The 27,434-nt window shown below is 50.9% G+C and overlaps 2 protein-coding genes across 2 annotated transcripts in view; both read left to right on the forward strand.

Annotated features, from left to right (window-relative positions):
• The window catches only part of Sik3 (SIK family kinase 3), a 225,485-nt gene extending 206,300 nt beyond the window's left edge, over positions 1–19,185 (forward strand). Inside the window, 10 exon segments of the mRNA XM_013112888.3 lie at positions 1,313–1,463; positions 2,074–2,199; positions 2,486–2,568; positions 2,981–3,090; positions 3,809–4,148; positions 4,930–5,825; positions 13,904–14,067; positions 14,649–14,781; positions 16,142–16,312; positions 17,136–19,185. Coding sequence (XP_012968342.2) covers positions 1,313–1,463; positions 2,074–2,199; positions 2,486–2,568; positions 2,981–3,090; positions 3,809–4,148; positions 4,930–5,825; positions 13,904–14,067; positions 14,649–14,781; positions 16,142–16,299 — 2,161 coding nt within the window. The 3' untranslated portion in view covers positions 16,300–16,312; positions 17,136–19,185.
• Positions 19,186–23,802: 4,617 nt separating this feature from the next.
• On the forward strand, positions 23,803–25,514 carry Apoa1 (apolipoprotein A1). Its single transcript, NM_001281657.1, has 4 exons — positions 23,803–23,832; positions 24,009–24,070; positions 24,258–24,411; positions 24,856–25,514. Exons 2-4 carry the CDS (start codon positions 24,028–24,030, stop codon positions 25,451–25,453), a joined length of 795 nt encoding a protein of 264 aa, NP_001268586.1. The 5' UTR covers positions 23,803–23,832; positions 24,009–24,027; the 3' UTR covers positions 25,454–25,514.
• The last annotated feature ends 1,920 nt before the right edge of the window (positions 25,515–27,434 follow it).

The following is a 27,434-nucleotide window of genomic DNA, read 5'->3' on the forward strand; positions in this document are numbered from 1 at the left end:
AGGCCTGAAGTACAGACACAACATGCTTCCAAAAGCTGCCTTCCCGAGTGCAGCTTCCGGATTGTGATGCTCATCCCCCACCCCTGATTAACTTGTCTGTCATGTTACTAAAACAAATAGATGCTCATGCTCATTTCACTAGCTCACTACTGCTTAAAGCTTTGGGGGAATCTGAAGCAGAGGCGCCATTAGTAAGGAGACCGAGGGCTTTCACCTGTCATCAGAACTCTCTTGGCTTCGCTGCCGTCATCGTTTCTCCTCAGCCCTTCCCTGTCTGTGCTGTATTTGAACTTGCTTGTTCACCTGCTTTCTTGGCTTTGGCTCTGCTTCAGTCCTAACTGGCAAGGTGACCAGTCACCTCACCCATAGCTCAGTGTAATGTCATCTCTGCCCTAGACCTGCCACCCTGACCCTTTCCATCAGCTGTGGGGACGCTGCCTCTGCAGTCTTTAACCTGCTTATCTCAGCTCATAAACATCTCTTTCTGGCTAGGCAACAAGCATAGGTATTAGCCAGCCTAGTGCTGCCTTTGGCTCCTCATCAATGACTCTTCTTTCTCCCCATAAGACACTGGCTGTGTTCTGGTTGAACAGTGGGGACCCCTCTGTGACAAGGAGGTTGGGCAGGTGCTGCTGTGTGAGGGCTCCTCACCGTAGCAGGTCTCCTGTGTGTCCATAAGGTACGTGCAGGATCTTGAGGCCCACATTCCTGAGGAATGTGCTGTCTCTATCCTGGGATCAGAAGTCTCTATCTTCCCCCGCCCCAGCCTCCACCCTCCCCTTTCTAGAACAGAACTGTGAGTCCCAGACCAGACCTTTGACCACAGAATTGGCTTTGATTCAGTCTAGCCATACATAGGTTACTGCTGGAGGAAACTCTGGATCAAATCGTGAATTCTGAGTTTCTGAAGATACCAGACAGGCATCTGGTTTTTAAAACCCAAGCTTGTACAAAATATGCCCCCCAAAATGTAACTATAATAGAAAATAAATGAATGACTTTGAAACCCAGAGCTCTGGTATATCCAATCCTGGATATATTGCTGAATTGTTCCCTGCTCTAGTATGTTTATAAGAACTGGATGTAATTGATCCTAGGACCTCACTGACCTAAGGTAAGTAGAGGTAGAAAATGAATGTCCATAGTCCTCTAAAGAGGAACAGCCACCTTAGGAAATGACATGGGAGTGCCATGTGTGGAACTCCTCATGCAGACTGCTGTCTCTATTAATCTGGAACGTGGTCCCTATGTGATTGGTCAAAGCCCTCCAACCTGAGTCCTAGCTGCTAACTGTCTCTTCCCATATATTCAGCTCCACCTACAAGGACTCCAACACCCTGCACCTCCCTACGGAGCGTTTCTCTCCCGTGCGCCGGTTCTCAGATGGGGCTGCGAGCATCCAGGCCTTCAAAGCTCACCTGGAAAAAATGGGCACCAACAGCAGCATCAAACAGTTACAGCAGGTAATCTATGGAGGGTCAGGGTTACAAAGCTGTGTCCAGGACCAGGGCAGTGACTCTCTGTGCCCTGCATGTCAGCAGCACTGAAGTGTTCTAGTGTAAAGCAGTATAGCTTTCTAATGCACGTTCCTCATAGACCGCCCTCCCCAGGGTCAAAGTTGTTTCCCTCATAATGAGACTAAAATGTTTCTAGTCTCTGTAGTTCATTGGAAAGGCATTTCTGGTTTGGGTTTCACTGGGAAGCAACAGGGAAGGTACTTCTAAGCAATCTTGGTATTCCTTTGCTACACAGGGCACTGGGTCACAGTGGACCCTGCTGCTGTACCGTGTTAACATCAGGTGTGGCTCCCAGAGGTAGGAAACGTGCTTCCAGACTGCTATGAAGGACCAAGAGCTCAAGTGGCATGTGCTTTGTATTTGCATTTGGTCCTTGGTGGTTCCCACTCATTCCCATAGAGCCAAGTGTGAGGATCCCTGTTCACGCTCATCAAGGACACTGTTCTTCTGTGGCTCATTGTGCCCAGGAGACCTTGGGACAGAGCTGCCTCTGCTGAGATCACTGCATGGGGTAGGGCTGGCTGTGCCCCATCTATACCCACTGCTTTCCCTTCAGGAGTGTGAGCAGCTGCAGAAGATGTACGGGGGACAGATGGATGAGAGAACCCTGGAGAAGACCCAGCAGCAGCATATGCTGTACCAGCAGGAGCAGCACCATCAGATTCTCCAGCAGCAAATCCAAGTAGGTCCTCACTGACTCTTTGCTGTCTCTGGTGTGTTTGGAGTTTGCTTTCGGGCTCATTAGCCTGCGCATTGTGAAAAGGGCTCAGGGCAGAGTGGAGTGTGAGGTATGTTTATGGGTGACATGTTTGAGTAAAAGCTGCTAAAGCCTTTGATAGAGCAGAGGAGCCAGAGTCAGAATCACAGATGGTGCCTTGCATGTCCTCCCTTCCCTTCATCAAGAAGAGCTCTGATGAACTTTGCAGCTAATGATGCTGCCTTCCTCCCCCACCCCCTTTCTATTTTAGGATTCTATTTGTCCTCCTCAGCCTTCCCCACCTCTTCAAGCTGCATGTGAAAATCAGCCAGCCCTGCTCACCCAGCTCCAGAGGTAAATGAATCACTCCTACTCTTCCTAAGTCATTGGCTGCACCTCATGGCCCCCTGGGCAGGCAGGACTCATGGGGAAAATGGACTGACCTGAGCATTCATTTTGGGAGAGTCTTCTGGGAAAACAGAACAGCGGATTTAGAGTTGAAGAGGCTTCCTAAAATCCTGGCTATTTCCTTAGCATGAACAAAGTAAGCTAACATCCATTGTAGGCCAGGCCAGGTCAGGGAGCCCTGCCTTTGTGGCAGAGGATGACTAATCAAATGAAGTGCGGGCAGGCTTGCGGTGGCCTGCTACCACAGTTGGATTCCCCAAACTAAAAGTCTACTTGTGTGCAGCATATGGCTAAATGTTAACTCCAGATGGCTGTGTCACCTCAGGAAGCTTATGTATCTGTTCTGCCATTTTTTAAGGTTAAGGATTCAACCTTCAAGCCCACCCCCCAACCAGCCCAACAACCATCTCTTCAGGCAGCCAAGTAATAGTCCTCCGCCTGTCAGCAGTGCCATGATCTCGTCTCACGGTGAGTGCCGTTGGCCATGGAGATAGGTCCATTACATGCCATGCAGAAAAAGACTTGGGTTTTTGCCTTGGTGTGTTGGGTTTTTTGTTTGTTTGTTTTGTTTCTTGTTTGGGAAACCTTGGTAAATTCCTTAACTTCTGTGTTCCTGTGCTTTCTCAGTAACAACTGTAACAACAGCTGTTAATCAGCTGGGACAGTAACTAATGTAATAGTCCTTAAATACAGGGTAACCATTATTAATATAGCTCCTAAAACCCTCTCCAGTCCTCCTACTGGGTGTGATTCTTTAGAGACTAGCACGTAGTCAGTTCCTTGTCAGTATCCTTGGCATTCTGGAAAAGCTTTAGTATTGTCCCTAGGTTCTTCTAATCAAGGGGGAGTCTTTGAAATCAGAATGTGCAATTTAACCAATGTCCAGGGTCATTCGTGTGTGTTCATGTTTGGGAAGCACTGCATGTGCCCCTGCTACTCAAAACCCAGCTGTAGAGCAGCTATAGTTAGAAATACAAATTCATTGGGAACCCACCTGACCTATGAGTCATTGTTCTATGGGAAGGACCCGGTGAGTAAGATCGCTTTTCTGCCAGTTCTTGGTATTGTCTTATAAAGTGAGGTTTAAGAAGGCTGATCTAGATGCCATGTGCTGTGAGTCTCCTCCTGGGCTCCCTCCTTGCAGCTGGCAGGTAACCTGGGCGGCCTGCCATCCCTTTCTCTGCAGGTGCTACATCTCCCTCCCCGTTTCAAGGCTTACCCTCCCATGGTGCAATCTTCCAGCAGCAGCCTGAGAACTGTTCCCCACCTCCCAGTGTGGCACTAACCTGCTTGGGCATACAGCAGCCTAGCCAGTCACAGCCGGTAACTATCCAGCTACAAGAGCCAGTTGACATGCTCAGCAACATGGCAGGGACGACTGCAGGCTCTGCTGGGCGGGGCATTGCCATCAACCCCAGCGCCAGTCAGATTCAGATGCAGCACCGTAACAACTTAATGGCTACCTTCAGCTATGGGCACCGGCCCTTGTCCAAGCAGCTGAGTGCGGACAGCGCAGAGGCCCACAGGTAAGCTCCTAGGTGTTGCCCAGCCCCTGTGTAGGTGATCTGGAGAGGAAGAAGCCCCTTAGCAGAGTGAGTGAGAAGGAACATGTGTGAGGAGCCTGTGCTCTTGTGTCACCCTTTGTAGAAGCAGCATGGTGGGCTGGAGATGAGCTTGGAAACTGTTCATGAACCAAACTGTTAGTGAGACGGGAAGAAAATGGCAGTGTGCCTTCCTGGTGGCCTGCAAAGAAGGGAAGGTCTGTTAGAGGAATGTAGGTAGGGAGGTGCAGTTCCCCTCCCTTTTCTTCTCTGTCGTTCTCTGGGAGACAGATTATGTTTAAGAAAGGCTAGATTAGACTGAGGGTACAGCTCTGCGGATAGAATGTGGGTTGTCATACACAAAGCCCTGGCTTCCGTCCTCAGCACCACACAAACCCGTGCTAGCCCATACCCAGAACGCCAGCATCAAGAGGTCAAGGCGGGAAGATGAGGAATTGAAGGTCCTCTTCAACTGTGTGGCAAGTTAGAGGCTAGCCTGAGCTACATGAGACCCTATTCAAGAAACAAACCAAGGCTGGATTATTGCTTTCAAGACTGCAGTTTACATGCCCAGTGCCGTAGGGCTCTTTAAAGACTTGAGTAAGCAAATAAGGGGACAAATAGCGGTGACTGCACAACCCCCCCCGTCACAGCACAGGTCTGTACCATGGGAGCTTCATGCTAGTGAAGGCTAGTGACTATCCCCAGGGAAGGTGGTGTAGTTATTACTCCAATGCCTGGTACTCACATCCTTTTGTGTCTGCAGCTTGAACATGAATCGGTTCTCTCCTGCTAACTACGACCAGGCGCATTTACACCCTCATCTGTTTTCGGACCAGTCCCGGGGATCCCCCAGCAGCTACAGCCCTTCAACAGGAGTGGGGTTTCCTGCAACTCAAGCCCTGAAAGTCCCTCCACTTGACCAGTTCCCCACTTTCCCTCCCAGTGCACATCAGCAGCCACCACACTATACCACGTCAGCACTACAGCAGGCCCTGCTCTCCCCTACACCGCCAGACTATACCAGACACCAGCAGGTTCCCCACATCCTTCAAGGACTGCTTTCTCCCCGTCATTCGCTCACCGGCCACTCGGACATTCGGCTGCCTCCAGCAGAGTTTGCACAGCTCATTAAAAGGCAGCAACAACATCGACAGCAACAGCAACAGCAGCAGCAGCAGCAACAAGAATACCATGAATTGTTCAGGCACATGAACCAAGGGGATGCTGGGAGCCTAGCTCCTAGTATTGGGGGACAGAGTATGACAGAGCGCCAGGCTTTATCTTATCAAAATGCTGACTCGTACCACCATCACCACCACGCCAGCCCTCAGCATCTCCTACAGATCAGGGCACAGGAATGTATCTCACAGGGTCCCTCGCCCACCCCCACCCATGGGTATGCCCATCAGCCGCCACTAATGCATTCAGAGAGCATGGAAGAGGACTGCTTGTGTGAGGGGGCCAAGGCAGGCTTCCCAGACAAGAGCTCAAGCACGCTGACCAAAGGTTGCCACAATAGCCCTCTGCTCTTGAGTACCAGTGGACCTGGGGACCCTGAGTCTTTGCTGGGAACTGTGAGTCAGGCCCGGGAGCTGGGGATTCATCCCTACGGACACCAGCCAGCTGCCACATTCAGTAGAAATAAGGTGCCCAGCCGAGGTAAGAGTCCTCTCAAAGTGAAAGTCTTGGGCAAGTCTACCCTAATTTAAGTGTGTAGGGGCATTAGCTTGGTTCCACTAGTACTGTGTGCTCGGGGTGGGAGGAGCCCTGAGAGGACCCTCAGGTCCACTTCGAGGAGAAGTGAAGCATGTAGGAAGTGGCTGTTGGTGGGTAAGAGGCCGCTTATAAAATAAAGTGATAAAAGTGGCCAGTGGCCAGGACATGCCTGCTCACACCAAAGTGTCTTGGAATCCAGATTTGCCCTGTTGTCATCAGAAAGCCGCAGGAGAGACGACCAGCAGCACTAAGAAAATGTGTAAACTGTGGGGCTGGGAGTCAGAGCCCCCAGCCCTGGCCTCACTGTGAGAACCCTAGACTCTTGGTTCTGGCCGTTCTCTTCTGTGAAAGGGAAGCATGATGAACACCCACCCTCTGTAGCATTTGTGATGATTCAAGCATATGTTTATACATGCTGCTCATGAGAAATAGAGCACCAGATAACTGACAGTGTAGTGTAAACTCTATCAGGACTGCCTTCATTGTCATCTGAAGATGAGGGCTTTCATCAGGGAGTTTTGTTAGCATGCTCATGTTTGCCTAGCAAAACCAGGAACACTATCGTGGCGCGCCCCCCTGCCCATGGCAGCCTTTCATTTCACCCGTCCTCACCACAACCATGCAGGGAATAAAGACGGGAAAGATGGACTTATCCAGGGTTGCAGCTCTGAGCATGTCTTCCCTCATTCCCTCCCTGGAGCTGCCTGCATCTCTGCCCTGTCTTTTAAAGGCAACACACACAACTCAGCTCTGAGGCTAGTTAAACCCTGTGGTGCAGAGCAGGTTATGTGAAGACTTTGTGGCTTCAGATGTATTTGTCATATGCTCAGAGAAGAGGGAGATATGTTGCATAAAATGACAATTAAATCCTAACCTCTGAGCTGGACAGTGGTAGTGCACGCCTTTAATTCCAGCACTCGGGGCAGAGGCAGGCAGATCTCTGAGTTCCAGGCCAGCCTGGTCTACAACACTACACAGAGAAACCCTGTCTCGAAACACAAAAAAACAAACAAAAGAAAATCCTAGCCTCTGGAGAAGATTATGTCACCCAGCCTAGAGGTCTGCTCTCACATGTACGTTGTATTCTTTGGTGGCCGTATTTGGGGTGGGACTTTCTGAACAGGTCATATGTACGATGAGAGACACCTGGCAGTGTTGGGATGGAACAGACCTGTCAGATGGAAGGAGAGACTCCACTTAGTTAAATGTGTGTTATGGAGCAGAACCTAGATTGGGGTAGAAATCACAGCAAAGCTTAGCTCCCTGTAGAAGACTGTTACAGGAAACTGACAGCCTAGGCTGTCTGAGAAGCCTGGAAACTCCCTATTGCTGGGTAGTTGTAGATGCAGTGGATGGCCTTGGTGGACACGCTGGGAAGGAGTCTGTGTGAGGAGTCAGCATGCTGCCCCTGCACCATGCACCCATGCTCACATGCAGTTCATTGTGTCATTCTTTCTCTCTGTGATGCTGGAGCAAGACCCAGGGCCTCACACGTGCTGAGTGAGCCAGCAATGCCACTCAGCCTCACCTGGCCCATATTTCAGTCAGTGCAATGGCCCATTGTCCTCATTTTACCAGTGAAGCAGCCAAGACTTAAGAGATGTGTAACTTACCCCTGGGACAAGTGGCACTGTTACTGTCACCGCCCTAACAAATTCCTGAACATGTTCTGATATACGGGTTACTGAAGAAGGAGTAAGACTGGAGGGAACAGTGCCCCTCTCCCCAGCCCCCACTTGCCATGTGTTTAAATGCATAGACGTGTTCTTCCAAGGACGCTTTCTCTGACTTCTTTTCAGCTTTTTTCCTCTGCGATGCCTGTGTGCATGAAGGATGGAGAGGCCTCACCCCCACTGTCCTCTATTGTCAGCAATGCCTCTTTAGCTGCTTCCTTTCCACAGGAGGCTGAGCATGGTCAGTGCACATGCTATGGCAACACCAGAATAGGGTGAGGCTGGCTGTGTAGAAGAATGGGAAGGTTTTTAGAAGCTTAGTAGCACATGGACAGAGAGGATTCTGCCCTTTGGGCTTGGGGAAGAAGCACAGGAAAGAGCCAGGTGACTGTCTCAGACCCATCTGCACCCAGGCTTGCTTGGTGTAGCACAGGGAAGAGTTAGGAGAAGCTAAGGGGAAAGTTTTTCTAAGAGGCAGAGTTTTGTTTAGGTCCAGCTTCATATTGCCATGAGAATCATGGCACACCGCTTCATTCTCCTGGCAGTTAGAACAACTTCCAAGTGATTTCCAGGCTGCCAACTGGTCCCGGCCAGATCTCTTCCTGGTCAAAGGCTTCATTTCACATCCATGCTGCATGTTATAGTTACTTCATCGTCAGATCTGCCCTTCCTAGCTAGCCAACCACTGTGACTCCCCTTTCCTTCCTCCCTGTCCACAGCCACCACCATCACTGCCACTGTCCCCTACAAATATCTTGTTGGCCCCAAAGTTCAAAGTTGCCCTGTCCCTACAGTCTTATCCCCAGTTTTTCTCTGGGTGGCTCTCACCCTATTGGGTAGTATTTATCATTGACCTTTACCCCTGACCTTTGACATTAGTTTTGTAGAAGCTTCCTTTACTCCCACCTGTCTGCTGTTGTATCAGAGATGTTATGGTCTCCTTTCTAATGTCTGCCCCCAGCAAAGCCACACAGGTATGTGTGGTTATGTGAGTTTAGGCCCGGAAGAGTGAAGTGGTGCAGGGAGGACATTCATGAATTAGTGAAGCCCAGTGCACGCTGCTGCCGTTGCTTCAGAACCCCTTTGAGTGTGCATGTTGGGGTCCGCCTGTGTGTTCAAAGCAATCCTCTCTGGAGGAGATCCACTGTCCTGCTGCTGCCACTAGTTGACTGGGGTCTGCTCGGTAAACACGCTTCTGTTTGTTCTTCCGGTAGTGAGGGATACTAAGCTAAATGAAACCTTGTAGAACCCCTGCTCTGTGCTTGGTGCTTTTGACTCAGTTCATGCTTCCCTCTCACACCCACCTGAGAGGGTGTGTTAAGATCCCATTTCAGAAGCCAGGCTGTGGTGGCACACACTTTGAATCCCAGCACTTAGGAGGCAGAGGATCTCTGATTGGTCTACAGAATGAGGTCCATTGCAGCCAAGGTTACCCAGAGAAGCTATGTCTCAAAAAACAAACACCCTCCCTTCAAAAAGAAAAATCCCATTTCAGTAGGAGTTGTCTTGTCCTATAATTTCTCAGTCTTTTCTTTTTCCTCTCTCTCCCTCCCCATCCCCTCTTTTTAAAGACAGGGTGTCACTGTGTAACCCAGGCTGGCCTTAAACTCATGATCCTCCTAACTCAGCTTTCCAAGTACTGACATTACAGGTTTATGCCACCACACCCATCTACATTTTCAGTTTTTATCAGACTTTAGAGTGGGCTGGGGAGAGGGATCAGTGGGGGAAGCACTCACCATGCAAGCCTAACAACTTGTGTGTGATCCCAGAACCCATGTAAGAGCAGAAGAAGAGAAATAGCTCCAAAAATGTATCTTCTGGCCTCCACATATGTTCCATGGCACCGACATACATATTATATACATGCACAATCATAGTAAGAATAGAGAAGTTTTGCAGATCGTTTACCATGACGTTTGCAAAGAAAGGGTTCTAACAATGTGTTCCATGAGACCACAGGAAGGGCAAGACCCTTACCCTTGCCACCCTGTTTGGATAGAGGAACCTGATGGTTCTCGAATGTCTCAATGGAGTTGTAGGAGAGAAATTGAATACAAGTTACTGAGCCTGTGTTGTGGGGTTTGGGGGTGTGGGAGGAAAAGCTGGAGGGCCTGTCCTCGGGCCCTAGTCATGAAGAGCTGTATCAGAAGTGGTCTGGAATGTGCTATAGTTCACAGGCACAGAACTCTGGAAATACTAGTGTTTCTTAAGGGTGGATGAGCAAAGCTTACTGATGTTAGTCTAGGGAACTTAGATGCCCTTGTCCTGTGTCCATGGTTTCCTGTTTCCTGTATGTCTGTTTGCCACCAGTCAGTAGGAGGCCAGCCTGGGCAGAGCACTGAGCACACACACACTTTGCCAGAAATTTCTTCCAAATGTTACAGGTTTCAGGGCTAACTCTGCCCTCTACTGCCTACAGTCTCATTGTCTTCTACTCTGAGGAGTGAAAATAGGGTGCACCCTCTTGCTGCACTGTTTCAGGGGCCTGCAGCTTTTACTACATAAGTAAATAAATGCAATAGCACAACCAGCTTATACAACGAGGTTACCAACTTAGACTCAGAAAACCACATCCTCTTCTCCGAGCCCAGTCAGCTTCAGGCCTGAAGGGTAACGTGCTGACAGCCTTGGAGGGATTAAGATGTTAACCCTTAGAGCCTTTTAGAGGTAGGCAAACATGCCGTTTCTCATTTACTCTTAAAACCCAGTAAATAGTAAGGACGAGTCAACATTGACAGATTCAACAGTTACGCAAACTGCCCCAGAGTCCCCCCAGGGGTGGGGGTGTGCATTGGATCCCTTTGTGCATTTTGTTCCTTGTTCAGACAGTCACCCTCCCCTCTATATCCCCCTGGTTATTGGAATGCATGGTCCTGCTTTATTTATATACCCCTGTGAGCCTGCTTGTTCTTCCAGCTCCTGAAATGGCATAAAGGCCGCCAGAGACTCTTGTCCCTTGGACAGCGGGCTGGTCTTTTTACAGCCCCTGGTCAGCAGGTCTCATCTGTGGACTTTGAGGCTCAGCACTCTTCCTAGACTCATTCCTTTACCTGTGGAGCCCTTAATGTTTACCGTAGACGTTCCACTTGTGTCAGGGTTTTGGAGCCCTTAACCTGTCAGATAAGGGGCCTTAAGGGTAAAGGAGAGGCTCCCTGACTGCCACACTTTGTGTACTTTAGTGGTGATAGTCCTGGACCCTGCTTATGCTGCCTCACTCTTGGCCCTTGTATTCTTTCCTTTATGCCTGTGGTAGCTTCCTGTCATTGTGACAAATCTCTGAAGAGACCAGCTAATAAGGAGGAAAGATCTGTCAGGTTTCAACTATAATTTGTCCTCGTTGCTTTGGGGCCTGTGGTGAGGCAACACTTCATGGCAAGGCATGACGCGTTGGAACAAAGCTACACCTCATTCTGGCTGGGAAACAGAGAGGGAACAAAGGGGGACCTGGCTCCCAAGTCCCAGTCAAGGACACATCCCAGTGTCCTAATGTTTTTGTTGTTGTTGTTGTTTTGTTTTTGGTTTTGTGTGTGTGTGTGTGTGTGTGTGTGTGTGTGGTTTTCCAAGACAGGATTACTCTGGCTTTGGAGTCTGTCCTGGAACTAGCTCTTGTAGATCAGACTGGCCTCTGCCTCCCAAGTGCTGGGATTAAAGGCGTGCGCTACCACCGCCCGGTGTGTCCTGATGTTTTAAAGAACATTTTTTTATTGTTTGTTTTGTGTACTGCAGGTAGGTGGGTTATGTTCCATAGCCTTCATGTGGAGGTCAGAGGACAACATGTGGGAATCTGTTCTCCCCTTTTCACGCTGTGGTTCCAGGGATGGGATGGAACTCGGGTCATCAGGGTTATTGCAAGTACCTTTTACCCACAGAGCCATCTTGCCACCCTGAGAGGGAGTGCAGAAGAAGGGAGGGGAGAGAGAGAGAGAGAGAGAGAGAGAGAGAGAGAGAGAGAGAGAGAGAGAGAGAGAGAGAGAGAGAGAGAGAGAGAGAGAGAGAGAGAGAGAGAGAGAATTTGCATACAGCTCTGAACAATTGAGGAGGGTCAGTTCTCTTCTCCCACCTGGGGTCCTGGGGATTGAACTCAGATCATGAGACTTAATGGCAAGTGCTTCACCTGCTGAACCATCTCACCAGCCATAGCCTGACTTCATTCTATTGACTTTCCCTATTAGTGCCACATGCTAGTGACCGGTCTTCAACACACAGCCAAGACCCTTACCCCAGCAGCTCCCTGTTCCCACTCTACCCCTTCCCAGCACAGCTTCTGAATGTGAGGTGCCGACCCTTCCAGTAAAAACCTGCTCTCCAACTCCTATCAGTATGCTTCATTTTCATCTGTTGTGGGTTTATTTTTTTATGATGCTAAAGGATCACACACAGGTCCTACATATACTAAGCAAGCATTTTGCTGCTGAGCTGTGTTCTCATCCTTGGATCTGGTTCATGATCATCACTCGGACAATTAAAGTTTGGATAACTAACTTGTCCAGTGTCCCTTGCCCTGTTAGCAGAAGCAGAGGTCTAGAAGGATCAACTCCCTGGCTCCTCCTCCTCCTCCCACCTCTGCTGGAAGCAATGAAGCCAGAGTCAAGCTGAGTCTTCCCCTCCCCCTCCCAGACTTGTGCTCATGGCCACTGTGCCACCTCCACTTGGAGGAGGAGGGAGCGCTAAACCGGGCACCCAAGAAAGCTGGTCACCTGATTTGCCAAGTGATAGCTCTTAATGTCCTGGTGGCATTCTCAGGCTGTGAGCATCACTCAGGAAGCCAGGCAGGAGAGCTAAGAGCAGGAAAGCAGAGCCTGAAAGACTTCAAAAAGGCTGGGCGGGTGCTTGGGTTTGGAGAGGCCTCATTTCTTAGATCTAAACAGTTCAAAGTGGGAAAGAACAGACAGGAAACACACACACAGAGGCGTCTGGAAGAAGGAGAAGGATGCCAAATTCCAAGAGCCAGGACTGTCTGGCTTTGCTGCCTGCTCCTGATTGATAGCAGTGAAATAGCTCAGTGGGTAAAATCCTGATGGCGTGAGTTTGAGCCCTGCAACCTACAATGGAAGGAGAGAATCAACTCCTGAAAGTTGTCCTCTCACCTCCTCATACAAGCCATAGCATGTGCAAACCCATGTGCACACAACTAATTCAATCTAATGTTTTAAATCTTTGAACAAGAGCTAGGATGTAGCACTACATATATACAATGCATGCACCACATACATGTAACAGACACATGCACACCTAGACTCATTTGCATGTACTATATACATATAACACAAGTGCACACATATAAAATTAGGAGTAGGGATAAAAACAAAAAGATTAGCGTAGTCTTTATAGAGTAGTAACGGGTGGTGGTTAGAAAACGATCTAGGCGACAGGTAATGGGCCTTGACAGAAAGCAGAAAGTCTGGGGACTGAAGTGTCCACCGCTGGCTACTGTGGGACCGGAAAAAAGGAATCCAGTGTGACTCCAAGAGCTTATCCCTTAAAGATGAGGGAAATAAGGGGCTCAAACAAGGGTGTCTAAAGGAGTAACAGGTTCTGGGTAAGTTGACGAGTTTGGAATTTGACGTAAGTGTTACATACTGGTTAGCTATCCAAGAAAATAGTTGGGTCTATGGATCTGGAACATAAGAAAGCATTTCAGTAATTCTTTTCACATTTATTTAGTGTGTGTGCATATGCATGAGCACACATGTGGAATCATGTGTCTTACTAGGTGGGTTCTGGGGATTGAACTCAGATCACCAAGTTTGCTGGCAAGTCTCCCTCTTCGCTGAGCATCTTGCTGGTCCCGTTATAGGATGTCTTTACATAGACTCAGTGTAGCTGAAGCCATGGACTTAGATGTTGTCAAAGTAGCCACGGGGGTGAGGTCAAGCACAGCTCTGCGCTAGCGCTTTTCTGGAAGGTGAAGGAACCATGGGCAGCATTAGAAGTGGCGGTGGGAACAGGAGGAGAGACCCGGGGTGGTGCTAAGGCAGAAGCCGCATCCATGGAGTTCAGGCTGGAAGCCCTGGCAACTCAAGAGTTCTCTCTGTATGCCGATTGGGGAGCAAACACAAGCTCAGCCAGCAGAGAGGCAGGGAAAGAGGATGAGTGTGGCCCAGCTCATACCAAAGAGCTGGGTTTTCCCCTAGGGCAGGGAGTACCCTAAAGAAACTCATATTTGCTGTAGGACCTGGTATGGTCAAGCTGGCCCCAGCTCCTCTAACACTGGTGCTGGCTGGCTGACAATTGGGCAGTTATGGTCTTCCTCACATTTATTGTCTCTTGCGAGGGGCTGCGTGAGAGTTGGCATCACTGAGAAAAGCCATGGGCCTGCTCACCCTGTTGTGCTCCGTTTCCTAGAGTCTATCATAGGGAGCCGCATGGATGGAAGTTCTCCAGGACAAGCAATGGAGCTGCCGGATCACAACGGGCTGGGGTATCCAACTCGGCCCTCAGTCAGTGAGCCTCTCAGGTCTCGGACCCTCCAGAGACACCACACGATCCAGAACAGTGATGATGCATATGTATGTTGGCCCCTCCTGCTGCTTAGAGGTGGGATGGTGGTACCAATCTTAATTTGCAAGCAGAACTTCCCCTTCTGCATCTCTTGATTTTCCCTAACAGACAAGCCTTAGCTCTGGTGGCATCCCAGAGTAATCTTTCATCCAAATGTTAGACTTTGGAATCAAATAAGCTAATATCTGGGGTCTTAACCTCTCCCAGAAATTTAAAGCCATGCCTCAACCTATGAACCCTTAATTCTTGGTCCTTTTCTTGTTTCCCTGTCTCTGGCTTTCTTGAGAATTGACCTGTCACAGCAAAGCCAGTCAGCGGGGACACACCCAGCCACAGTGGTGCCTAGATGCCATCAGCCATCAGCCAGCCGTTTGTGGCTGTTGAGATGTGACAGTGTTGAAGTCACACAAGATAGCGAATTTGCTTCTTCTGCCATGCATGTTTCACATGCCCAGCAGCCACCTTGTTACACAGGGCACTCGAGAACGGGGCTGGCCCCTCAGAAAGCAGTCAGCAGCTCTGTGCCTGAGGGCCTGAGCTGCCGTGCAGGGGATTGTCTGGCAACCTCACTCCTGGCTGTTTTCTGCAGGTGCAGCTGGATACCTTGCCAGGAATGAGCCTGGTGGCAGGAAAGGCACTGAGCTCTGCCCGCATGGCAGACGCCGTTCTCAGTCAGTCTTCACTCATGGGCAGCCAGCAGTTTCAGGATGGCGAAGATGAAGGTAAGGCCTTGCCCATCGATACTCCTGGGTAGTTCCCCAGAGGGACTGCTCCAGGCTTCTGTGGAAACGGTTCACCGTGTGAAGTGCTACACACAGTGTCACTCACCACTCATCTCCCTGAGAGTGCATGTATACGGGACTCTGGCTTCTGTCAGCACAGAGTCACCCCAGTCCAAGCTGCAACAGGAGGCACCTTCAACCACAGCTCTTTCCACATCTAGAGGGCCTCTTACCCTAGTAGAACATTTCTGTGTCTCTATAGAGCCAGGGCAAGAGACCATAAATAGAGGCCTGGTAATAGATAGGTTCACCCTTCCTAAGCTTTGCAGGCAGAGCCTTGACCTTCCTGATCCCAAGTTCTTATCTGTGGAGACATCAAGAGAGTAGCATGCATAGCCTGACTTGTGTCTTGAGGGATGCTGGTCTCCCGCGGGTTTGTTTATGAGTGCAATGCCCAGGAAAAAGTGTCCTGGCCTGGCTCCTTCTGGGTACTCACTAGTTTTCCTCCCACCAGCCTCAAGAAAAGGCTTCTGAGGGGTTTCTCCTCTTCTCCCTCTTATGCCAGCTGCTTATGAAGGTTGTGAAAGGAAAGGGGGAAGGTGGTCAGGAAGTGTCCCTCAAGTCTGAAGGGCCTGCTGTGGAGTCAGAGCAGGAGTCTGACTGGGTTTGCTAGACAAGTACCTCCCTCTCCTGTGTCACTCCCCCTCCCCCTTCTCCTGTGTCACTCCCCCTCCCCCTTCTCCTGTGTCACTCCCCCTCCCCCTTCTCCTGTGTCACTCCCCCTCCCCCTTCTCCTGTGTCACTCCCCCTCCCCCTTCTCCTGTGTCACTCCCCCTCCCCCTTCTCCTGTGTCACTCCCCTCCCCCTTCTCCTGTCTCACTCCCCCTCCCCCTTCTCCTGTGTCACTCCCCTCCCCCTTCTCCTGTCTCACTCCCCCTCCCCCTTCTCCTGTCTCACTCCCCCTCCCCCTTCTCCTGTCTCACTCCCCCTCCCCCTTCTCCTGTGTCACTCCCCTCTCCCTTCTCCTGTGTCACTCCCCCTCCCCCTTCTCCTGTGTCACTCCCCCTCCCCCTCTCCTGTGTCACTCCCCCTCCCCCTCTCCTGTCTCACTCCCCCTCCCCCTTCTCCTGTCTCACTCCCCCTCCCCCTCTCCTGTCTCACTCCCCCTCCCCCTCTCCTGTGTCACTCCCCCTCCCCCTTCTCCTGTGTCACTCCCCTCCCCCTCTCCTGTGTCACTCCCCCTCCCCCTCTCCTGTCTCACTCCCCCTCCCCCTTCTCCTGTCTCACTCCCCCTCCCCCCTCTCCTGTCTCACTCCCCCTCCCCCCTCTCCTGTCTCACTTGTTCTTTTTGGTCTTGCAGAGTGTGGGGTGAGTCTGGGAGGCCACGAGCATCCAGGCCTGAGTGATGGCAGCCAGCATGTAAACTCCTCTCGCTATCCATCTACGTGTGTTACAGACATCCTGCTCAGCCACAAGCACCCTGAGGTCTCCTTCAGCATGGAGCAGGCCGGCGTGTAGCAGGATACGGAGAGTGAGTGCCACCCTGGTCAGGACCCAGCCCTGTGGCCCAGTGCCAGCCCCTGATCCCTTCAGCATGTGCATTGCCTGTGTGGCACCTGGTCGAGCCTGAGTGTCACTCTTAACCTGCAGCCTTCCCATCTGCCTCGTTTTTTCATTAAGTTCTAAGTTAGTTTTGAGATGGGCTAAGGTTTTTATTATAGAGAAAAGGTACGTGGCCTACCTCATGCTATAGATAGTATGTCTCTTATGAGATCCAGTGAGCTACAGCTGCAAAGGACAGAGGCCAGTGACCTTTGGACAGCACACTAAGAAAGGGAGTAATCTTTACACTCTATCCTGAAGGGTGAAACCCATCCAAAGAACAGATCCAGCCATGCTCCCTCGCTCATTGTTTTTGTTGTTGTGTGTGTTGGCGTTTTTGGTGCTGACCATAGAACCCAGGGCTAGGCAAGCGCTCTGCCACAGAACTGCCCCAGCTGGACTTCGTTAGGAGTAAACAAAGGATCTGTAGTCTGAGACCCATGCTGAAAAGGTGGACTGACTGGCTTAACAAAGGTGTGGAGGGTCCTAGTAGTTCTGTCTCTGTGGAGATAGGAAGACTCCAGGAAAGTGAAGCCACAGATAGGGGCATGGCAGGGCTCAGTGTGGCAAGGCTCATACAGTGACACCTAAGACTTCACTGAGGGTCTTCGGGCATGTGGGTTGCTGGTAGAGCCACACATGGCACACGCAGGACCTTGAGTTCCAGCTCCAGTACCATTAGAAAGCCGTAGGGAGTGCGCGTGAAGACTCGAGCCCCGCTTCTTCAAAAAAGTCCTGTGTCTGCTTCCCAGGTGTGTGTGCAGCTTGAGGAGGAGGCGACCGACCTAAGCCAACAGTGTCCAGCAGCGATGCGCCCCTTTGCCATCTGCGTCTCCACCAGAACAGTACAGCTTCTTTCCCCACCCTGGGCACCAGGAGGCCGACGCTTAGGTTGGGAGGGACTTTTGCTATGTTTGTATGACCAAGGCACCAAGGAAATAAACAGGAAATCCATGTTCTCCACCTTCTGGGAACCGGCATCTGGTGTGCTTGAGTTTCTGGTGTTGGAGGTTTGCTTGTATTTTGTTTTGGAAATTTTTCTTTGGGGATGATTTTCTTCTCCTCCCCCACCCCTCCTTTCTTCAGCTCTCTCTCTCTCTCTCTCTCTCTTTCTCTTGATTTTGTTTTCTCATTTCCATTTCTGAGGCAGAGGAGCCAGCGGTTAGTACTCAGGGGCTGAACCTCAGGACCCTCTCTTCCGCAGCCTCTCTCCCTCTGCTCTAGTCTGCCAGGAACAAATGCTAGACCGGAGCTCAGTGGCTAAGAAAGGGAGAGGAAAAGAAAGAAAAACCCAAACCTGGAATCTGACACAGTCTCCTGCTGGGCGCTACCAGAACTGTATCTGGCCCAGCAAAATTCCATCAGAGCCCAGTGTGGATGAATGGTCCTGATGCTGAAGGTTCCAACCAGCGTAGCTCAGTGTGGGCCCCTCTGCGTGTGGCTCAGCTCCCCTCCAGCCACCGTCCAACTGGTCCCCCTTATGAGTGAACACCCGCAGTGGTGCACTGTGCTGTCTGTGTGGCCTCCATTCTTACTCTCGGCTGCGTGGTAAAAAGTCATGTGTGCATATATATGAGCGTGTATATATGCCCTTCCCTTTCAGCCTCTGTCACAGACAAGAATAGGAGGTTGTATGGAGTCCCTTAACTTCCTCCTCTCCCTAGCATCTTCGGCCCCTACATTTTAATTCTTGATCATGTAGGAATTGTTTTTGGTAAATGTTGATATTATTGTTATTATTGTTATTATTAATAAAGACAAAATAATTTTTGTTTAAAAGAGAATTGTTTAACCAGATTCTGTGCTATTGAACTGTGGCTTGCGCCTTCTGTTTGAAGCGTTCTCCTTGGCATTGGCATTGTGAGCCACTCTCCTCTGTGCCATCGACGGATGCAGTGGCCCCCCCCCCCACCTGAAGCAGTGCATACGCAATAGCTAGTGTTTACGTCCTTACCTTCCTCTCTCTGCTGATAGAAACCAAAGTCTCCTCTGCAGCCTGGGGGCTGAGCGAAGTCTTGTTCTCTCCTGGTCCTCAAAGCCAGCGAGAAGTGGTCTCTGTTCTGACTCTTAGCCCTCATTTCTGAGAGCCAGAGGTCTCCAGCCTCTGCATTTGCACAGAAGGAAGCAGTTGCCTAGCATGGCATCCGGATGTTGCCAGTAGGGTCCCCACCCAGCTTATCCTTCTCCACTGACACCCGCAGCCTGCTTCTCAGCCCACTGTCCCTTGAGTGGGTTTGTTTTCAATGCAAGAGCTTTGCTAGGGGCCTGTTCCATGGTCCCATATCCTCCAATATCCACTACATGGGGTCATCAATTACTCACCAGAAGTCTGACTTCCCAAGAAAGCTTGAAGAACCGTTGTTGGCTTCTAATTTCAGTCCAACTCTGATATCCTGGGCGTGCCCTGCTGCTCCGAATGCTCAGCCTGACCTGTTTACATGGTACTGGATTGATGGAAGAGCAGATGCCACCCTCCAGAGCCACCCAGAATGAAAACCAGTGAGCCTATTAACCGTGCCATCTTGCAATCTATTTTCAAGATCACCATTGCTTTATATTGTAGTAACCAATATGCGCAATATGTTGAATGTATATGAATATACTTTGCTATTTCTGTTCTTTGAAAATGTAAGAAGTATTTTTTCTTTTTCATTTCTGTTAAACTTAAAAAAAAAGGCTTAACAAAAATCTCCAGGTTCAAGTTGCTAAGACATTTTGTCCTTGTTTGTGTGGGACATTTACAACTTAGTAACTTGGTTGGACAGTAGGAGGTTGTGGAAATAAAAACTTATTATGTTCTAACACTGATATGTTGTTTGCCTTACAGTTGAGAGTCTAGCTGAGGGAAGCAGATGGGGTGGGGATGGAGGGACACAGTTATCTGGAGAAATCCCCAGCTGTGGGTTGGGGCTGTGATGGTCCTCCCTCACCTTGCCTTCTGAGCCTGCAAGTCAGCCTCACACTGTGCCCCAGACATTCACGTGGACTCTGACCCCTCAGAAGGGACACATTTGTGTTTGCAGAGTTGGGTCTCCAGGAGGGAGAACCTTGAGTTGACCCTGAATGGAACATAGTTGAGGTGACCTCAGTCAGCGGAATCATGAGCTACTCAAGCACAGGCCAGAAAGGGGCTTTTCCTACTGTTTCCCTCTGTCTGCTCCTGGGTTCCAGTAAAGGGCAGAATTCCCAGCAGGTCCCGGGCACAGCAGGGAGGGCTAAAGTCCTGTGAGAAGACAGCTCTGACTTTGGGGATACGGAGCATTCAGAAAGGGTGAGGAGGCTGGGGGATGGTTGACTGGTAAAGAACACAACTTCCTGCAGCTCACACCACCCAGAGCTCCAGTTCCAGGGACCCGACAACTCCTCAGGTGTCCGTATCCAGACGCCATACACTCCTACAGATAAAAATGTTTTGAGGCGGGCACTTAGGAGTTGGCGATGGGATTGTTGAGAGCAGAGGATGCCATCTCAGGCGAGCCCCCAAGAGCCTGAAGTACACACTGCTGCTTGAGGTGAGCTGTGCTTGGAGCCAGTGATGGGCTCTAAGGACTCCCAAGTAGTCAGTACACCTTTGGCCACAGGTGCTGCCTTGGCAAAGTCACCAGGTGCCTTCAGCTAGAGGTAGGGTGGGTATCCAGGGCAACAGGATTCACTCTCCTGGAAGTAAACCTGGACGTCTCTGGGCTCAGGGAAGAAGACTTTCTGACTGACTGTGTGCTGATGCCAGGCCCCACCCACTCAACCACAAAATCCTTAGTCTCCTGAGCAGGAGGCAGGAGCAATATGCAGAGTTGGTGACAGTGCCCTCTCTGTAACAGGGCTGTCAATCAAGAAACCTTGGGAATTCAGCTGCTTAGGGAGACCCCAGACCCAGCTCCCCGTTCCTGCCAACACCATTTCTTACTGGGTACATATTCCAGAAGGGGCTGCCACCAGTGAAGGCCTGTGCCTTCCTGTGACCCTTTGCCAGTCTGAGAACCTTTAGTGTACCAGTGCCATTCATCCAGTGAATGTTTGGCAAGTCTCTGGTGCCAGGCCCAGCCAAGGACAGAGTACCTACATTGCCCTGTGCAGATGATCTGCTGTGTTGAGACAGACATTGTGAAATGGGCTACATTCATGGCTCCTGAAGCTGCCAACACTCCCACGAGTGTTAGGGGATCCCAAGCCAGCACTTGCCCAATTCAGAAGTCAGTTTGGAGACTCCCAAGATGAGGGAGTGAGGGTGGTGGTAGAAACCATAATGTCGGGCATTGTCTCCACTCCCTGGACCAACCCTGGCCACCCAACACCTAACAGTGGCCAACCCAGGTCTCAATTTATGATGACCCCATTTTATTGTTGATCTGCCCAGAAGGACTTCCTGTCCAGAATAGTGAGGCACTATTTAGACTACTTTAATCCAATTGTGTCTTGTGATAAAGTGACTGACACTAGCAGGTTAGTATGGAGGGGGTGGGGGAGGAAAGTGGGCATGATGATATACACTTGTAACTTCAGCACAGAAAGCCAAGGCAGGATCACCCCAAGTTTGAGACCAGCCTGGGCTACATACCAAGACAGGAACACACTGCTCAGTAACAGGTTTTTCCAGAGTTCTCTACTCTGATGTTGTGGATTCTAATCCCTGAGCCAGGCATGTCCCTGAAAAGAAGATGAAGGCTTCAGAAGTCAAGAAGCCACCATCAGAGAGAACTAGAAGCCAGACCTGACTTCCAGCCCCAGGGGCACCATCTCAAGGCTGAGGGGCAAGAATGCCCTTAGCAGCTCTGAGCTGCAGTTTTCTGACAGGCAAAATACCAAGGGAGAAAACCTGGCCTCCAGAGTTACGAGATGTCTCAAGTTAGCTGAAATCCAGTTGACAACCTGAGCAAATGTTAGGCTTGAGCAGTTAGCCACCATGATTTCAGTAATGAGCCAAAGGGAAAGGTAATACTGGAGAGCAGGCTGGAAGCCAACAGGTCAGCTGCTCAGATTCCTGCCCCAACCCCGAAAAGATCTAGGAAGCTGCTCCTGTTGGGGCAGCCTTCATCGTTCTCTCAAGCAGGCCACCTCCCTCTGCATGCTCCCACAGACATATGGGACTGGTTTCGTCCTGGAAAAGATGTCCTGCATCACAGCGCCTGCAAGCCAGGCACCTGCCTTGCCCCATTTCTGTTGCCAGCAGCCAGGGTCACAGGATGTGGCTTAGTAATGCAAATGTGTCCATGGCAGTAAAATGAGGATTCTGGGACACAGAACACATGCTGGTTACCTTTCAACAGTTTTGTACACATGTTCGAGTTTCATGGTTAGCACAAGTATCTTAGAGCTCCGGAGTTGAGAAGTTTAAACCATGCCTAAAAACATGGCAGAGTGGTGTTCCCTCTGAAAGCTTCTGAGTTTTCATTCAGAAAAATGTGCGCCTTCACCTCTGCCAGCATCCAATGCCCCTTGACTCATCACTGTGGCCAGCACTCACAGCGTCTACCCTGTTCCTGTTCTCCAGCCTCCTCTTGCGTGTTAAAGAACCTCTGTGATTACTGTGCCCTCTGGATGGATACCCCAGGCTCAAGTCCCTTAATCGCATTTTTCCATGTCAGCCAACAGGCATGGGTTCCTGGCATGAGGAAATGTACACTCATCTTCTCCATCCTGTCGTTCTGCTTCTCACACAGTGACTGGGATCATAACGAAGGCATGGTGTGTCCTGTCATTATCTTCACCTAGCAGATAAGAACCCAGGGGTAGGAGGTTATGTAACTCACCCAGGTCACCCTGAGAATAGTAGCAGAGCCCAGGTTCAAACCAAGGTTCTCTCTGGTTCCAAAGCCTCCTGGGATGGGAGTGGCCTGGAACCCAGAAACTCCCAGAACTGGTAGAGACTCCTGGCTGGTTTCTAGAGAGTTGGGGAGTTTCCTAGGAAGATGGGCAGAGCACATGCCTGCCCTGGATCCAAAGTGCAGAGACCTGGGCTCAAGGTCCATCCCTGCCCTGCCTCCAAGGCTGGGAGATGTGGGACACAGCAAATTCCTTTCACATTCGCCAGCTCCCCATCTCGAAACAACTTCACAGGTGAGGCCCCAGCAGATGGTCTCAAAAGTTCCTTTTAGCTTAGAAATTCACAGGTTCCATGATGAAGTTTCCTGGATGATCTGGGTTTTTTGTTGTTTTAAGATAGTCCCATGTAGCCCAGGCTGACCTCAAACTTGCTATGTAGCCATAGCTGGTTTTGAACCCTCTTGCAAGAATTGAAGACATGGACCACCATACTCAGCTCCCCAAATCATCCATACTGGGAATTGAGCCTAGACCCTTAGCACTCTGGGGAGATGTAGCATAGTTGAACTACACCAGCCCTTTTGGTGGCCATGGCAGATGGTGAGGTTGTCTTTGGAGAGGAGGCTGTGTAACATCTACACATAACAAAAACCTTGGCAGTGCTAAGGTCTGTGATGAAACAATAATAGACTCCTGGACTAGCATGTGCAGGCCTTGGTTTCCATCCCCAGCAATTTTTACACATACACACGTTTTTTTCTTTCTTTCTTTCTTTCTTTCTTTCTTTCTTTCTTTTTTTTTTTTTTTTTTTTGAGACAGGGTAACAGTCCTGGCTGTCCTGGAACTTGATTTGTAGACCAGGCTGGCCTCGAACTCACAGAGATCCACCTGCCTCTGCCTCCCAAGTGCTGGGAGAGTGCCACCACTGCCCAGCCTCACACACAGTTTAAATCTAGGCTTCGTGCCATATTCTAGCGCTTGGAAGGATGTAGCAGGATGTCTTGAGTGGGAGGTAGGCTTGAGCTACACAGAAAGACCTTGGCTCCAAAAGGAAGAAAGGGAGGGGGAGGGAGGGAGGAGGAAGGAGCTGACTACTCCATACTGGCCTCATGTCTTCTGAAGTGTCAAACAGGTCTTCATCCTGAGCCCCTCTGCATTTCTCCCAGGCAATTTCCTGGTACCTCGGCTGTTCTTGGATTTAGGAATGGGAAGCCAATCAGGCATGTGGCGTCTTGAGACAGGCATACCCTACCCGGGGAACCAGGACCAACTTCTTGTAATGCAAGAAAACTTTGGGGCGGAATGTGAGCGTACTAGCCCAAAGTTCCTACCCCAACCCTACTCCAGGCTCAGAGGACAACAGCAACACAGGCGTACAGGAAGGAGGATGGAGCAGAGGTCTTAACCCTGGGGACCCCCTGAGTCTGCCGCCACTCCCCTGCTTCCTCCTCCTGAACCCTTGATCCCAGCTCCGCAGCCCCCGCAGCTTCCTGTTTGCCCACTCTGTTTGCCCAGCCTCAGGAACACAGCTGATCCTTGAACTCTAAGTTCCACATCGTCAGGACTAGTAAGCAGGGACAGGGCCAGGGTTGGGCTTATCAGCCTTCCTGCCCAGCCCCTGCCTCCAGACATAAATAGGCCAGGGAACAAGAGTGGGGCACTCAGAGACTATTGGAGAACTCCAGGGAGGTAAGTGCTGCTACCTGCCCTAAGCTACTCTGGCTCCCTAATGCCTCACCCACTCTGGGTTTCTGGGACCTTTTCCCGCTCTAGATCCTCCTCCTTCCATGGCTTAAAGGTGGGGTGCAAGTGTGGGACTTCTCCGTGACAGAGCCCCCCTTCAGCTCGGCAATTCTAACCCTCAGGTCACCCACACCGTTCAGGATGAAAACTGTAGTGCTGGCCGTGGCTGTGCTCTTCCTGACCGGTAGGTGCCTCCAGTCTGGGGAGGCAACAATCCGGGAGCGGTGGGCTTCTGCTTCCGCCTCCATGGCCTACCTTCCTGGGCACAGAGAACAGAATTCTCTCTGGTCTCCTCCCCGATTCCAAGCCCGACTGCAGCTCAGACCCCAGCCCAGAGCTGGCCTGACTCGGGTCTCCCCCTCCGTCCCCAGGAAGCCAGGCTCGGCACTTCTGGCAGCGAGATGACCCCCAGACCCCATGGGACAGAGTGAAGGATTTCGCCACTGTGTATGTGGATGCGGTGAAAGACAGCGGCAGAGAATATGTGTCTCAGTTTGAAACCTCCGCCCTGGGCAAGCAGCTGAAGTAAGGGAGAAGCCAGCCTGGGGCCTGGAGCCGGGCAAGGGTTGTCCATCCCGGGTGGGCAAAGAGGCCTGTGAAAAGATGATGTAACTGACCTGCTCTCCTACCATCTGGGCACCATGGCAGGGTCCAATGGAGGAACAGGGACGGGACTCACCTGGGTGGTGGGTAACCACAACCCCTCTTTCTGCCTATGAGTGTGCAAGTCCCTTCCCCTGGGTTACCTCTAGTAACCGGTCAGCCAGCACAGAAAGGGAACTGGCCAGGCAGGCATCCTTGGTACCCCAGGCCATGTGTACAGAGGGATGTGGAGGAAGGGTAGGGCGTTAGAGGGGTGCGTGTTCGAGGAAACTATGTTCGGAGATGGGTGGTACCCAGGACTGCACCTAGACCTGGGGCAGTGCAGGATGCCTGGGGCCGGTTCTCAGCTGCTCTCTCCTCCTTCAGCCTGAATCTCCTGGAGAACTGGGACACCCTGGGCTCAACCGTTGGTCGCCTGCAGGAACAGCTGGGCCCAGTGACTCAGGAGTTCTGGGATAACCTGGAAAAGGAGACAGAATGGCTGAGGCGGGAGATGAACAAGGACCTGGAGGAGGTGAAGGCGAAGGTGCAGCCCTATCTGGACCAATTCCAGACCAAGTGGCAGGAGGAAGTGGCTCTTTACCGCCAGAAGATGGAGCCTCTGGGCGCCGAGCTGCGCGATGGTGCGCGCCAGAAGCTGCAGGAGCTGCAGGAGAAGCTAACCCCTCTGGGCGAGGATCTTCGTGACCGCATGCGCCACCACGTTGACGCTCTGCGCACAAAGATGACGCCCTACAGCGACCAAATGCGCGACCGCCTGGCTGAGCGCCTGGCCCAACTCAAGGACAGCCCCACCCTGGCTGAGTACCACACCAAGGCCGCTGACCATCTGAAGGCGTTCGGCGAGAAGGCCAAACCCGCTCTGGAGGACCTGCGCCAGGGCCTGATGCCCGTGTTTGAGAGCTTTAAGACCAGAATAATGAGTATGGTCGAGGAAGCCAGCAAGAAGCTGAATGCCCAGTGAGGCTCCCATCTTCATACCCCACCCCTACATTGGCTTTCTTAGAATAAACCTTTCCAAAGTGGGATGGCTTCTTTCTTTGGGGAGCACAGGGAGAGCACTAAAGGAACATCCAGGGACTCGGGAACTCGGTGTTGCAGTGGGGATTCCTTCATACAGGACTCCTCAGCTCTCCAAACTCACTCAAGCTGGGCACATATGGTTACGAGTGTGAGACAGAATCCCTGTCCTAAGAAGGTTCGGAGGGAAATAGATGACCAGGCAAAGTAACAGAGAGCCCCTTGAAAAGTACCCCACAGAGGCTCAAACCACCAGTGCTGTAGCCCAGATTGGGAGTGGCTGGGGAAAGAACTGGCTTTGAGCGGACAGGTTTCCTGTGCTGGAAGTGTTCCCACGTGGGGTCCACCTGGGCCACGGTTGCAGGCATCTTCCACTCCCTAGAGCCAGGATACCTTAAGGATGCAGAGACTTGAATTATTGGCCAAGTGCTGATAAAATGACTGGAGCCTAATCCTCTCTCATTTACAAATCCCAAACCCCTCAGCAAACACTTCTCCTTTTCCCTCGGCAAGATTCCCACACAGTCATCTCCCCACCCAAAGACTGGCCCACTGTGAAAGGCAACTGGCTGTAGTCACTCTACCTGCCAGATGGGCAAAAAACACTTCATGATGCTGATCCCCACAGTTATTAGAGAGGCCTTCATATCCATCTCCAAATGGCGAATGATGGTCCTTAGGTCTGTGTCAGCCTGGGAAGCTGACGCTGAACTTAGCGAAGAAAGGTGGGACAGGATGTGTTGTTCTTTAAAACAAAACAAAATTTTTTTTACCAGCGGTGCTGTCACAGGACTTTAGTCCCAGCACTCGGGAGGCAGAGGCAAGTGGATCTCAGTGAGTTTGAGGCCAGCATGGTCTACAGAGCCAGGACAGCCAGGGCTACATAGAGAAACCCTGTCTTGAAACACAAAACAAAACTTTTATTACATTGGGCTGGTAAGGTGACTCATTAGGTAGAGGCAATTTCCACCAAGCCAGATGACCTGAATTCAGTACTTGGGAGGCACACACACACACACACACACACAATTTAAAGTGTCAGTACATTTATTTTAAATATGTGTGGATTTTCGTGTGCTGCAGAACACATGCAGAGATCAGAGGACATCTTGCAGGAGTCAGTTCTCTTTCTCCATGTGAGTCCCAAAGACTGCACTCAGGCCTCCGGGATTAGTATAGCAAATGCCTTTACCACCTGAACCATCCTCCCAGTCCTTATTTAGTTACTTATTCATTTTATTTTAAGACAGTGTCTCTGATGGCCAAGGCTGGCCTCAAACTCATTGTGCAGCAAATCTTTAACTTTTCATCTTCTTCCAGCCTCCATCTCCCAAGTTACAAGGATGTAGCACCACACCAACTTCATTCAGTGCTGGGGCTCAAACCCAGAGCTCTGTGCATGCCAGGCAAGCAATCCACGTACCAAGCCCCAGATATTTAGACCAGCATGCCACGGGCACACACAATTACTTAAAAAAATTAATGTAACCAACCAGTAATGTCTACACGGGTGAGGATGTATGCACACCAACCGCCTTCCTCTCACTCGGCTGGCTCTTCCTCAAGCCCATATGCATGTGGTCTTCCCGATGCATCTCCATCAGCCCCTGGATGAGGGGGTGGGCTTTTAAATCCCTAATCCCACAGAGCTATGACAGGTATCGAGCCAGGTTTGGGTGGGAAGCTTTCCAGATTCGGACACTGGCACTGCAGGCTCTGGGTGGTCAGGAAGAGAAGCCCCTGATGGGTTTCCCGAGAGAACACAGTCTAGGTGGCTGGTTACACCAGTGACGTCCAGAAAAGAGCCTCTGATGCCTGGCGGAGCCTTTCCCCGTGACAACAAAGGAGAAAATGGACAGCTGGCCCTGCAGTGTGCTTGCTCTTAAACCAAGGGATTCCCGCCACCTCCTTCAGAATAGGTCTTT

This window comes from Mesocricetus auratus, unplaced genomic scaffold, assembly GCF_017639785.1.
Source record: "Mesocricetus auratus isolate SY011 unplaced genomic scaffold, BCM_Maur_2.0 Super-Scaffold_100022, whole genome shotgun sequence".
Taxonomy (NCBI): Eukaryota; Metazoa; Chordata; class Mammalia; order Rodentia; family Cricetidae; genus Mesocricetus; species Mesocricetus auratus.

Excerpts from the sequence above, each read along its gene's own strand:
- Apoa1 (NM_001281657.1), top strand. The coding sequence starts at position 24,028 with ATGAAAACTGTAGTGCTGGCCGTGGCTGTGCTCTTCCTGACCG. Across the intron at positions 24,071-24,257 it reads GGCTGTGCTCTTCCTGACCG|GAAGCCAGGCTCGGCACTTC; the intron begins GTAGGTGCCTCC and ends CTCCGTCCCCAG. Across the intron at positions 24,412-24,855 it reads GCCCTGGGCAAGCAGCTGAA|CCTGAATCTCCTGGAGAACT; the intron begins GTAAGGGAGAAG and ends CTCCTCCTTCAG.